Source organism: Tiliqua scincoides, chromosome 3 (genome assembly GCF_035046505.1).
Source record: "Tiliqua scincoides isolate rTilSci1 chromosome 3, rTilSci1.hap2, whole genome shotgun sequence".
Lineage (NCBI taxonomy): Eukaryota > Metazoa > Chordata > Lepidosauria > Squamata > Scincidae > Tiliqua > Tiliqua scincoides.
In genome coordinates this window covers 130524792-130537537 of record NC_089823.1, presented here as the reverse complement: position 1 = coordinate 130537537, position 12746 = coordinate 130524792, and the positions used below count along the sequence as shown (strand labels likewise).

Genomic DNA, 12746 nt, shown 5'->3' with positions numbered 1-12746 from the left:
GAACCTACCTACTTTCTACATTGGAGGCCTTTCTAATTCCCCCTTCTTTCTGAAGTTAGGATAGTGGCAACAGTTTTGCTGCTTCACATAGGAAAGATACTTGTCCCAGAGAGTCTCACTTGGGTCAAATGTGGTGTTTTTCTGGGAGCAGGTAAAGGCCTTTGTATTTGCCAGGTCTTCCAGCATGACACCTAGCTGGCTTTAATTTGCTTACTTTTTATTGGTTCCTGCTGGGTTTTATTACTTTGAATTGTTTAATGCACTGCTGTACAGTAATCTCTAGGCATCCATGGGAGATCGGTTCCATTCTCCCACCCACCCCCGCCCCCACAGATACCGGAGTCCCTTCATAAACCGTTTTAAAAGTATAAATGAGTAAGAAAATAGCCTTCCCTACTGTCATGCTTCAAAACTGCACCATTTGCAGGGTTTCAGAGCATCTTCTCAGCTCCTCTAAGATACTTCCATGTCCTTATTCTGGTTTATCCCAGAATGTGTCATGCGACCCAGAAGTGGCTTACAGGAGCTCAGAAAGCTGTTCTGAAGCCCAGCAAACAGCACGATTTTGCAGAGCAATGGTAGGGAAGGCTATTTTCTTACTCATTTTTACTTTTTAAAATGTTTTTCAAAGGGGACCACTGCACCTGTGGCACCTGTGGATAGTATAATCCACAGATGCTGGACCCACAAATAAGGCAGGTCCACTGTTATTTAATTTTTCATGTTAGAATAAATTTTTATGCAACTTTTTTTTTCATTCTGTGAGCAGCCCTGAGAGTTGCCCAACAGAACAGTACTCTAAAAATAAAATTTTTAAAAAACACACAAAACACTTAGAACAATCGAACTGGTGGAACCAGTCACTTCACTGGAGGAAGATATAGTGATATTGCTAAGGCTTGTATTTCCTGACTCAGAAATACAAGTCTCAGGGATTTGCAATATTACCACAATTATCCACTTTCTACCCACTCCTATACACTCCACTGATCCCTGAAACATCACCTTCTTCTCACTCATCCCATTTATTGGGGGTGATGTGGTAGAGATCTCTGGATCTCTCAGTGACAGTAAACTGCAGGTTGTTCCCCCTGCTGCTTCTCCAATCTCAATCATCCCTCCAGAAGCAGTGTTTCCAGTTTTGAAAGTGGTGCTGGGGTTATGCTACTTGCATTTGTGTATAACATATAGTCTGGTCCTGAAGGTATACGGAATCAGTTGTTTTTGAGTAGGATAATGGGGCAAGGAGGGTCAATCTGAAGAAAGGTTACCCCTTTTTCCCCACTAAAAAGTTTGAAGGTACAGATACAGTCTTTGGTCAAGAGAAGAACACTCTGTTTTTCTCTTACATTGTAGGTTTCCACTGGAGCCCAGATGTCAGACAATAGGAAATGCATGCAAGAGAGTATTATGTAACCAAATACACAGGAGTGCAAACCTCCTGAAAGCCAAGCCCAGCTTGGAGAGGGAACAGCCTGAAACAATTGTTCTCCTCCTGTTTGGCTCCTCCGCTTCAGAGGCCGCTTTTAGTGCCCCCGCTCAGCATTAAGGATACTATTAGAAACCTCTGTAAAAAGAAAAAATCAATCTGTCGCGTCTCAGGATTGTTTCTTGCAGGGAAGGGCACCCATTAAGTCATCATGAAATGTTCATGGATGTGTCAGGAGAAAGATGATAAATGAATATCTTACTGTTGAATCATTGATGGCAACAGCCGAGAGGCATGCCTCGTGGGCAGGAAGCTGGGTGATGTGTGTCAGCTGGTTCAGGTCCCAGATGATGCAGGATCTGTCAGCGGATCCGCTCACAACGATGCTGTAGGACGTGGAGGCAGCCAAGCAGGTCACGGGCTGTGTGTGCCCATACAAAGGCTGGAGGGGGGGGGAACAAGGCAAGCAAAGACCACAGTGAAAGGAGATGCTAATTTAGTTGCAAGCCACAACACAGCATTCAGTTTAGAAAAGACAAATGATCTGTTCCACAGGGATCAGAGACTTTATCAGAGACTGCAGGAAAGGGTGCAGATATGGGGTAGCATCCTTTAGCATATGAAGGTTGAGAACCAGATGTGAAGGGTTACAGAGCACAAAGGCACAAGCCCAGACCAACTGGAACATGAACACACACACACACACACACACACACACACAAAATACAAATTTCCTGGGAGAAAGGACACCATTGAAAGTATGTTGCAAATGAGAACTCCCCCTACAATGCTACCCATTCTAGGTTTGAGTACTTACCCTAATTCCAAGCAGAAAAACTGCCACCCTCATGTCAAACCAGTAAAATATGATGTATGCACACTGACCTCCTATTGCTTAAATTTAGAGTGAAAGTAGTATGATCAACTTTGGAGGGAATCTTCCATTAGAACAATAGCACCATCAGCGAATGAAACCTGCGTGTGATGCTGAAAGGGACAATGCTGTCAAATTACAACATCACCCATGTTAGAATGTTTCTTGTTGTTCCTGTTCAAACTACATGAGACACTGGGTGTAGCTTTTTCCCCCTGGAGGAGTTGTTTTGCAAAAGCAAAGTGTGACCACAGAGGCTGTAAGCTGAAACCCAAGTCCTATAAGGAGGCCAAGGGGTTGTTACAACTTTTCCCCATGGCCCTCTTTTCCACTGAAGATGCCCCCCCAGCTGCTTGCAGTCCTGTGGAATGAAAAACCCATATCTTTTCCCATGGGGAGAAAAGCAAAACCGGGGAAAATGTGGAGCAGAAAAAATTCTAAAGAGAAAAATATTAAGCCCTCCCCATTGCAGGTCTCCTGCTTCAGGTTGCAGCCTCTGCACTTGTGTTTTGTGGGGAAAGGGAGTAGGTAGATGCACAATGATCAAGTATTATGAATTAGTTTTTAGTGTAAGTACAGCTCTCGGGGTGCCAAACCTTGGAGTGGGTGCATAACCAGAGATATTCAGTGTTTTAGCATGCCACATAAGCAGGAAGTGATGCTGAGGCAGGGAATGCTTGTTATTAAAATGAGGAACTTGTAACTCTCATTGTAGGGTGAACTTTTTCCACGCCCCTTTTGAATGCTCTTTTGACACAGAGGGAATAAAACTCCCAAACAGAGAAATGGACTCTGAGGTGAGTCAACTCTTCAATCAACTTTTTGGTCTTTTCGGTACAGAGGAAGTGGCATCATAGGAATTTAGGTTATTGGAGGCGGAGCTACTACTCAGTGCTGTAGCAGGGAACTTGGAGGGTTCTCCCGGTGATCTGCTAAATGGATGTGTTTTCCAAAGTTCCTCATTATTGAGGAATACTTTGTTCCCAAGAAGGGATGAAGGCTGAGAGCATGAACCAATATTATCTTTTGAAACAGCAGTTTCAAAGATATGCTGATTTTGCTCTGTGCTGGAGCACATTCCATCCCAGACGCCATACTGGATGGTTCTGGAAAACAGAGAAGACTCCCCCCCACGGCCCACCAGATTCAACATGAAAGTGAACAAAGGTTTTAACCGTGAATAATCAGATCATTAAACTTTAATTGAGAAGCTTGAAGGAGGGAAAGATATTTTTAAGATCATTAACGTTGGCTGGCAGCCACCCAGAGGGGGGAAGTAGTGAACTCGGAGGTTAAAAAGCCCCATCTGGAGTATTCCTTTTTTAAAAAGGGTGATTGGAAGAAAAGGAATTTAGGTTATTTATACAAAGTTGAAGTTCCTGTGAAAAAATTACAAACTAACCTATGGACATTAATAGATGAACAAACTTATGAACAAACTTATGAACTAACCTGCACATTGATTTAAGATCTCCCCCATGAACTAATCCTGGATTAAGCACTTGAGTAACCACTGGATTTGAACCCAACTTCTGTTCTACTTGGGAACACTGTGATTAAAGCTTACCTGAACAATAGTTATTGAATTGATGTTACTAAGAAACTGTATATGTATAAAACATTGATAAGATAATATTTATACAGGTCCAGCCTTGTTATACATGGATTTTTTATACACGAATTTGACTCAACACAAATGACCCCTGCAATGAGAAGGAATGTGCTGATCACTGGAGAAGGGGAAAAATGCACCCCTTTAAAATCACAGTTTAAAAAACTGCTTTTTACTGTTGCAGACAGTAATCATACAAGCAATCATACAAGTGATTACAGATATAACTTAAGTATCCACAGATTTTTCTATCTAGCAGGCTTCACTCCTCCCTTGCCCCTCAGCACGTGAAAGAAGGCTAAATGGCAGTGATTATCACCTCCAATCACTTCCTCAATTCTTTCCCCCTCGCTGGGGCTCCTGGTGAAGGGAGAGATAGCTGTCTCCTAGTGAAACCTAAGCTCCTGGAGAGAGACTGATGGTCTCTGTGTGCATTTCAAAAGGTCATCAAGGCTGTTTTTAAATCACCAGAGCAAAGAAACTTTGTTTTTTAAATTGATTAGCTATAGTGCGGTTTTTTGCCATCCACAGAATTCTTGGAAGGGAACCCTCCTGAAGATTACATCAGAAGGTCATCAGTTGGAGGACACCGGCAGCTCCCTGAACGGCTGAGAATGGCGAGACCTTGAAGCAGCTGACAAGCCGAGCTGAGTGATTCCACCTGCTCTTGGTGTGAGCAAGAAGCGTCTTGGCTGCCCTCCATGTGAGAGATGGAGCTGCTTGCCAGCCTGCGTGGGAGAACTGGAGGCCAGAAGTGAGACCAAACCAGGAAGATCCATTCTGAAATGTTGGTTCTTGAAGGAGAGAAACTCTATGATTGTAAAAATCCCCCTGAGGGATTTAGAAATGCCTGCTTATGTAAAGCGCTTTGAATAAAGTCAGAGGAGTAATCCAATGATCAGAAAGGCAGTATATAAATACCTCGTTGTTATTGTTATTGTTATTGCTAATTTTAATATTGACAAGATACTTTATATATATATATAAAGCTGGTTTAAAATGTATAAGATATTGATAACTGATTAATAGATTAATAATAGATTAACAGATTATCAATTCTTAGTGCTGAACTGTAATGAACTGGTTTTATCAATAAATATTACTATCATCTTTCCATTGATGATGATGATGATGATAAACTCTGTGTTAACTGGTTACTATAATTTATTTTTATATTTGCATTGGTAGTCAGTCTCATAGGCATTTTTGTTATATTAACTCAAATTTAAATGCTGATGTTATTAGAGGAATATTATGGCATTAACAAAAATGTATTTTTTGAAAGACTCCAAACCAGATAAAGAGCTGGTTTAACAAATTTTAAGAAGCAAAGAAATCAGTATTTCATTATTATTTAGGAAGTAATATACAGCAGTGTCTTACTACTCAAGGGTCTCCAGGAAAGACACTTCATAAACTTTTTTTAAAAGCCAGAAAATGACCAGGGGCACACTCCCATGCCTGGCTTTTGATGAAGATACTCAAACCAGGGTAATTTCTGTCCACAGACCTAGAGACAGATCAGCCAGAAACTAGATGAAATGGATCCGGTTAATCAGTTAATCCAAGAAAACCTGGATCTGAGTCATCGCATCCCAGCTCTATAAACTTGCTCATAAATGGAATACTGGACACTAATCTAAAATACCCTGGGTTTGATTAATGAAATGAAGAAATGTTTAGCAAAAAATCTTAAAATAACTTATTTCACTCTAAATTTTCAAAATGCATTAAATCAGAGCCCATATAAAACCAGTCAAACTTTCCTAACATGCTAGAATCAGCTAGGTCAGTGTTTCCCAAACTGTAAGTCATGGCCCACTAGTGGGTCACAACCTGAATGCTGGTAGATTTTGAAATTGACAAACTGATTGCTGACAAGGAAAACTGAGCCTTATGGAAAGTGAAACTGAGCCACACATGCACATTTACTTATGAGTAGGCAAACATGCCTCAGTCCATTTTGAAGAGCAGGCTTTGGGCTCCGCCATCTTGGATCTCTTCAAGATAGCAGTGCCCGGCTGAACTGGGAAGAAGAAGCTGCCAGGGTGTCATGACCCAGGTAAGTTTGGGAACTACTGGTCTAATCATTGAACCGCTTCAAAATGTGAGCTGCAATGAGTACCTTCTCCAGTTTTAAACAAGTTGATCCATCCTTGGTTGTGGAGAGTTCCCAGAAGCACATCACAGAGCTGCTTCCAGAGGTGATGAGTGTTGTTGGTGTGGGACTCACAGCACAGAGGCAATCCCCCCAGTCAGCTGTGGCTTCAAATGTGGTCATGCTCTGTTTAATGGACAAATTGTCATTGCAAGCATAATATCAGAGACAAAATAGATCAGTAAGCAGCCTGGGAAATTCAGAAATCAGGACAGAACATGTTTGTGGAATACAGAGTGATTTCATGATTTACTTTGTTTTGCAACTATCCAAAATACTTCAATTTTTTCAAAGAATATTCCAAAACTTTGGGAAATAGAAGTATATTTTTAAAAAGTTATTCATTTTCCTCTATGTCTGAATCTAGCAGAGTGATTGGAACTAAGTGAAAAACCACCAGTTAATAAAGAGTGACTACAAATGCAGTTTTCTATCTTAAATAATATTAACATTTATGGGGTACTTTCACATGTTCACAGCTACTTCATTCACATGACCTTGTAATCCTCAAAAACCATCCTGTAAGGGTGGTCATTTCTAAGGCATAAGCTTGCCTAGCCTAAGATAGGGGAATTCAAAGAGGAGAGATTCAGGCTGGGAATTATCAATTCACAGCTTAGTTTCTTAATTGTACAGTTTTAAGTGCTATATAGATATAATGAATAAAACAACATATGAAGACAGAATCCAAGCACAGAAGAATGTAAAGTATAATTAAAGAGCATCGTGCTTGACATTTATTAATTATTATTATTATTATTATTATTAGCAGTATTTATATACCACTTTCCAACAAAAGTTCACAAAGCGGTTTATAGAGAAAAATCAAATAACTAAAAAGTACAAAGACTATCAGTTAATAAGACAGTTTAAGCTTTGTCTTTTACTTCGTATTACTGATACCCATTAATTGGAAGTTGATTCTCTGTATTCAAGGCACACTCACATCCATCATCTCCAGCTCTCAGTAGCAGCAACTACCAATCATACAGCTATGCAGATTGCCTGAGCACATAATTTACTATGTTTCTTGCATCAGTACCCAGAAATCTGTCTTTAATTACCTTGTCTGATCCATAGCCAGTGAGGCAGCAGGTAAAATCATCAAATCCCCAGCAAAACACTTTATTCCACAATGGAGGGAGCAAAATTTTGTTCTTCCCCACAGCTAAAATTCCCTTTTCATTACATACGATGTGGCCAACAGGTCCTTGAGGTGCCTCTGCATAAGAAAAGGAAAAATGACTCTTTTGTTCCTTCTGCAGTTTCTTTGTGACCTTTCATCCTCAACAGATGGATAGAGCTATCATAAAGCCTCTGGGATACATGGTCACAGCAGCCTCAGGAAGGGTCAGAGAAACAAAGGGATATGACCTTTTGATCTAGGCAGCATGTAGATATGAAAACATTTCATCCTTACTAACTGACCCAAAATGATCCCAAGAGTTGAAATGGAATCTCCAGCATAGAGCCTCTGAACAATCTTGTGTGGATGACTAATGATTTGTAATGGGTTGGGTCTAGAAAAGGGGAAAGGGCTCAAAATGCAAAATTTAAAATAAGAACTGAGCCCATGGCACCTCTGTCCCAGCCACCTTAAGAGTCCGCATCTGGTTCAACACGGGCTCATTTTGCTCCACCATGCCATGAGCTATTGCCATCCCCACTTCACTTTCACCTGAACCATGCTTACCTAACAGCAGCAGGGGCTCATGTTAGAACCTCTATTAGAACTGATACTAGACAAGCTATCAGCATGCACAACAGCATCCTGGGCCGCTAGGCATCAGGGGAACCACATTTCCCATTGTTCAGCCTAGAAACTGCAGTGATCAGAGCTTAATGGAGGTCCCATTGAGAGGTGGGAGAGCTTGCAGTTACGGGGAGGTTCCACCATGGGCCTGAGATTTACATGGCCCACTTCAGACTAGGATTAAGTTATGTTCCTGCCTTGCATCTTAAAGGTCTCTGATCCAGAGAGTGGGCATATTATCACTTGCTGGATCACAGATTTTCTATCAAGGGATGCATCTCATGCATCTCTAATTCAGTGGGAGAAGGAAAGAAAACCTTGCCAATTTGTACCCTCACATACCTATCAGAAAGCAAGGTGGGGTTCTAGCATAGCCCACTACAGTCCAAAGGTCTCTTCGGTGCAGTGAGAACTTTGGTGTCCACAGTGTGTCTTGGAATTCTTTCTAGCTTCCACAATTCACTCGAATTTTGATGGAACATAATGATTTCATTTCTGTGACTGAGCAGTTCTGTCCTTCCTTAATTCCATGCAATCACTGTAAGACACTCCCTGCCCCCACCCTTAAGGGGCGGGGGCAGCACGGAGGCAGCGGTGTGATCCCCAGGATCACACTACTCAGGGGACTGCAGGGGCTTGGCTGCACTTACCAGAGCCTCCTGCAGCTTCCCAGGAGTTCGCGAGTGTCTGCAGGGCTCCCCAGTGCTTTAGAAGTGAAAGTGGAGCAATCGCGCCCCACCTCCGCTAAACCAGAATTGGAGTGTGATTGCTCCACTTTCACTTTTGAAACATTGGGGAGCCCTGCAGACAGTTGCACAGGGCTCCCCGCACCCCCGAGAGGCTGCTTCCCCCCGCACCTGCTGCCTCTCCCCCCCCACCCCCGCCAGAACTCAGAGCAGATTCCAAACTCCTGGAGAGTTTGAAAACCGCTGCTGTAGGATAGTCCTAAAAGCCATTTTGAGGATTCAAATGTTGCAGTTATCTAGTCTGTTATACATAGTTATGTATAGTTATACATAGTCATACATAATTATACATAGTCTGCTCCTGGCTGTTTATGGCCAAGAGTAGCTCCAAAATTATTTATCTCAGCCTTCCCCATGAACACAGTATTAGTTTTGCACTCTGTAATAAACCAGGACTCAGGGAGCACAAGAACAATGAGGATGATAAGAGATACACATTGCACAAAAGGTGCCAAAAGGGTGGACATAGTAAGAGGCCACTATCAGCAAGTTTAAAGGGGATACATAAACTGACCATAATGATCAACTAGTTCTTAGTCTGGTGACTGACATGATCACCTATTCCTTATCTCCTAGTAGTGGGTACTTTCATCCCAGCAAACTGTACTTGTACTCTAAGAATTACTGCAGGCTTAGAAGAGCTAAATATTTTGTGCTCTTTTACCATGAAGTGCACAGAAAGCCTATACCTTTGACAGCAACAGATGAGAACTTCAGACTATGTAGACTGCTGAGTGATGGTGGCAACTGACCAGCTGGATAAGCAAAGAGCATATTCTCTCTCCCCATTGAATGCTTCCCTAGGGCATTCCTGGCTGGGTGTGGTTTGGTAAAGAGCTGCAAGGAAGAAACAGGAACAAAAAGCCAATGTAAAACAAGCAAACACATTGGATGTTCCCTTTTGTACAATGTTTGCAGGCTCTATTTTTGGTCCTAAACATCTAGTGCCTACTGGCTTATGTGAGGTCTGAAATAAGACCCCCCCCCACACACACACACACACCTTGGGAATCTCAACTATAGAATGGTATTTAAAATATTTGTGTCCTATTTCTACTTCATTCAAAGCAGCTTATAGCAACCAAAAACATCCATAAAGCAATTAACAGTTGACAAAGTAAAAAACAATAATTAAAAGCATGGATTTAAATACACCATTTATTAAAACCAGCAGAACTATACAGTAATACAACTAAAAGAGCAAGCATCACATGGCCAGAACAATAAACACATTGGCCATACACTTCTTTTGAAAGGCCAGCCAGAAGTAGTTTTGACCTCTGCAAGGGGAGCTGTTTCAAAACCTCAGAGCCACTACCAAGAAGAAGTTGATTCTCTTCCACTGTTGTTCTCACCACTGTGGAAGATGGTATACAGATCAGGCCCCTTCTTGATTATCTTACACTGCAATCCTATCTTGCTCTGAACAGGCCAGGAGGCCTGCGCTGTATCCAGCTCAAGATTGGGGCCAGAAGTGGCTCAGCCAGAGGCAAAGGGAAATTCCCTTACCCTGGATAAGCCACTATGGCCCCAATGAGTCTTCTCAGACTTGTGCCACCTCAAGAGGTGGCACAAGTCCGAAGAGAATGGAGCAGCTTAAAGCTGCTCTGCATTGCCCGGGGAATGGGGTTAGGATCCAGCATAACAGCTAGGTCCCAGCCCCGCCTGCCAGTCCCCACCCACCCACCCACCTCCAGGACTGCCCTCCTCCTACCCTCCCCCCACCCCAAAATGCCTGCCTCCCGCTTCCTCCCCACCTCCTCCCTGCCCTCCCCAGACCCCTGTGTGGACCAAGCTCTGCTGACACAGCCCTCCCTTCCCAAGTTGGTGAAGCCTCCGTAGGCTGGCGCGCATCCCTGTGTAGGAGGTGCATACGTGCTCTATGGCACATTTGTGACCCTCCCGGGCTGGCGCAAGGGACTTGTGCTGGTCTAGGGCGCAGTTAGGATTGCACCCTTAATAGGAGAGCAAACTTGTACAGGGAGAGGCACTTAGAGAAGCACCCTGGACACCCTGTTACTGGGGCAGAAGGGTAGTATAAATCTTTTAAATTCAATAAATATGCATTTCCAAGCTATGCAGGGCTTCTCTTTTGCATTAGAACTTTGAATTTAGTCCAGAAATTCTGTACTAACAGCAGTTTTCAAACTGTTTTCAGGGGAGCCCCACAGAGAGCACACGGGGAAGACACTGCAGCCAGCATATCCGTAGGCAGATAAAAGGTTGCTCAAGGAGAACGTTCAGGCTGCAGGGTATCCTGTCCCAAAAATGGTTAGTCACTTTATAGATGACTCATAGCCTGCATCTCCTAGAGCAGTGGTTCCCAAACTCCTACAGGGGAGTTGGGAACCAGGTGTTTGTGTGGGCAGGGAGGGGGGCAGAGACGGCACCACAGCAATGCTGCTGCCAAGCAGTTTTTTCACACCTGCAGGGCAGCGCTGGACTCCTGCAGGGTCCTTGAGGCTCATAGCCCCCTCCGATCTCCTCCGCAGCTTCCGTAAAAAGCCATTACCCCTGATCTAAAGCTATTTCTGATTTTCAGGGAAAACAGAAGTAGATTTAGATAGAAGATAAGGGCTTTTTCAGCACTGCGGAGGAGATCAGAGGGGGCTGAAAGCTTCAGGACCCTGCAGGAGGCTAGCGCTGTCCCCCAGGTAAGTAAAAAAGCCCCTTGGCAGTGGCAGCAGTGGTGACTGCTGTGGTACTATTGCTGCCAACAGAACAAGGGTGCTCTCCTTAAGGGGAAATGCCCTGCTTCTGGTTCCCCTTGGTGGGTTATGAGGCTTCCCCATCAGTATAGTTTCTGTCTGGTTTAAATGTAACATTAGCCTTGGTTTTCTTGCTAGGCATCTAAAATGTGCTTTGAACAGTTTGGCTTCTATAGTGACTTTCTTCCTGCCCAGGACATAATGTCGATTCCCTTGACCTGGAGTGAATTTTCATGAGTAAAATTCTGCTGATGTAAAAAGTGACTACTTGCAAGCTAGCTGCATAAAATATATAAAAGAATGGGGAAACTGATGGGGAAGGAGTTCTGTGCTCCTCTGTGGTTAGAACAGGAGGAGAAGAGGCAATAACCGGATTCTCTGAGGCTTTCTTTGATTAAAGACTTTGAGGTTCACCCCATACAGGAAAAAGGAAGCAAGATTTTGATCGGAGGGCTGTGAAATTACAAGATGTGGCTGCCCACAGCTTGCTTCTTTATCCCAGCACTAGTCAGAAGACCAAGTCTCAATGTTCTGGTTTCCTGAGCAATCCTACAAAATCCCACTCTGGAATCAAGTTTGGTGATCTTTCTAGTTCCAAATGTTCAGAGTTGCTCAATTCCACCACCACACCACCACCACCACCCTGCAACCTGCACTGTACCTGCTTTGGAATTTGTCCAAAATTGCTGACAAATCCCAGGATGGTGCTTTTGATAAGTGGGTCACTGATGCTGTCCAGATTCACCTGATCACCATAGAAATAGGGATGAAAAACGTTCACAGCCTTCACTGCAGCTGGGCCATGCTGTTTGTGACCAAAGATCAGATCTATCCAGTGATGGAGATGGGCGCTGACATAATTGCTTTCTAGTGCCTGTAACCCAAGAGCCAAAATATTTTTAGAGTTACCTTATTAGCAGAAATATCAAGCTACCCTTTATTCCTTATGGACCATCTGCCTGACACCAGATTATCCAAGGAAGGTTCTGCACTTTTGCACTGACCAGAGAAGTTGTTCCAGGGTGTACTAGGTCTTCAAGGGAATATGAAAGGGTATGGTATCATCTTTTGAGATGGATCTGAGGACTCCCAAATTTACATGCTAGTAAGAATGACACATTTTAGACTAAATTAAAAAAATCCTGACAATTTAATTAATATGCTTATACAGGTTGTGCCTCACTATTCATTGGGGTTCCGTTGTGGAACCCCCAGTGGATTAAAAAAAAAAACACCAGTAGCTTTAAAGACCCACTTTCAAGTTTTTTGCTCCTCTATTGTTGCCCCAGAATGCATTGGTATAGACACTACACCACATTCAGACACTAGATAGGATGAATAATGGAATCTAATGGAATGAAATTATTATTATTTAACAGCGTGAAGGTGGGAAATTGGATTTTGGTGCTTTATTTCCATGTTACAAGGCATTTAAACTTGGACCTCAGTATCAGTGGTAAGTGAAA

General features: G+C 43.0%; 1 protein-coding gene across 1 annotated transcript in view; it reads right to left on the bottom strand.

The window, feature by feature from the left end:
• WDFY4 (WDFY family member 4) overlaps positions 1–12746 on the bottom strand; it is a 161136-nt gene that overhangs the window by 13953 nt on the left and 134437 nt on the right. Inside the window, exons 54-58 of the mRNA XM_066621374.1 lie at positions 11942–12154; positions 9262–9409; positions 7138–7295; positions 6041–6199; positions 1692–1871 (exon numbers count right to left, since the gene is read on the bottom strand). Coding sequence (XP_066477471.1) covers positions 1692–1871; positions 6041–6199; positions 7138–7295; positions 9262–9409; positions 11942–12154 — 858 coding nt within the window. The remainder of the gene's footprint in view (positions 1–1691; positions 1872–6040; positions 6200–7137; positions 7296–9261; positions 9410–11941; positions 12155–12746) is intronic.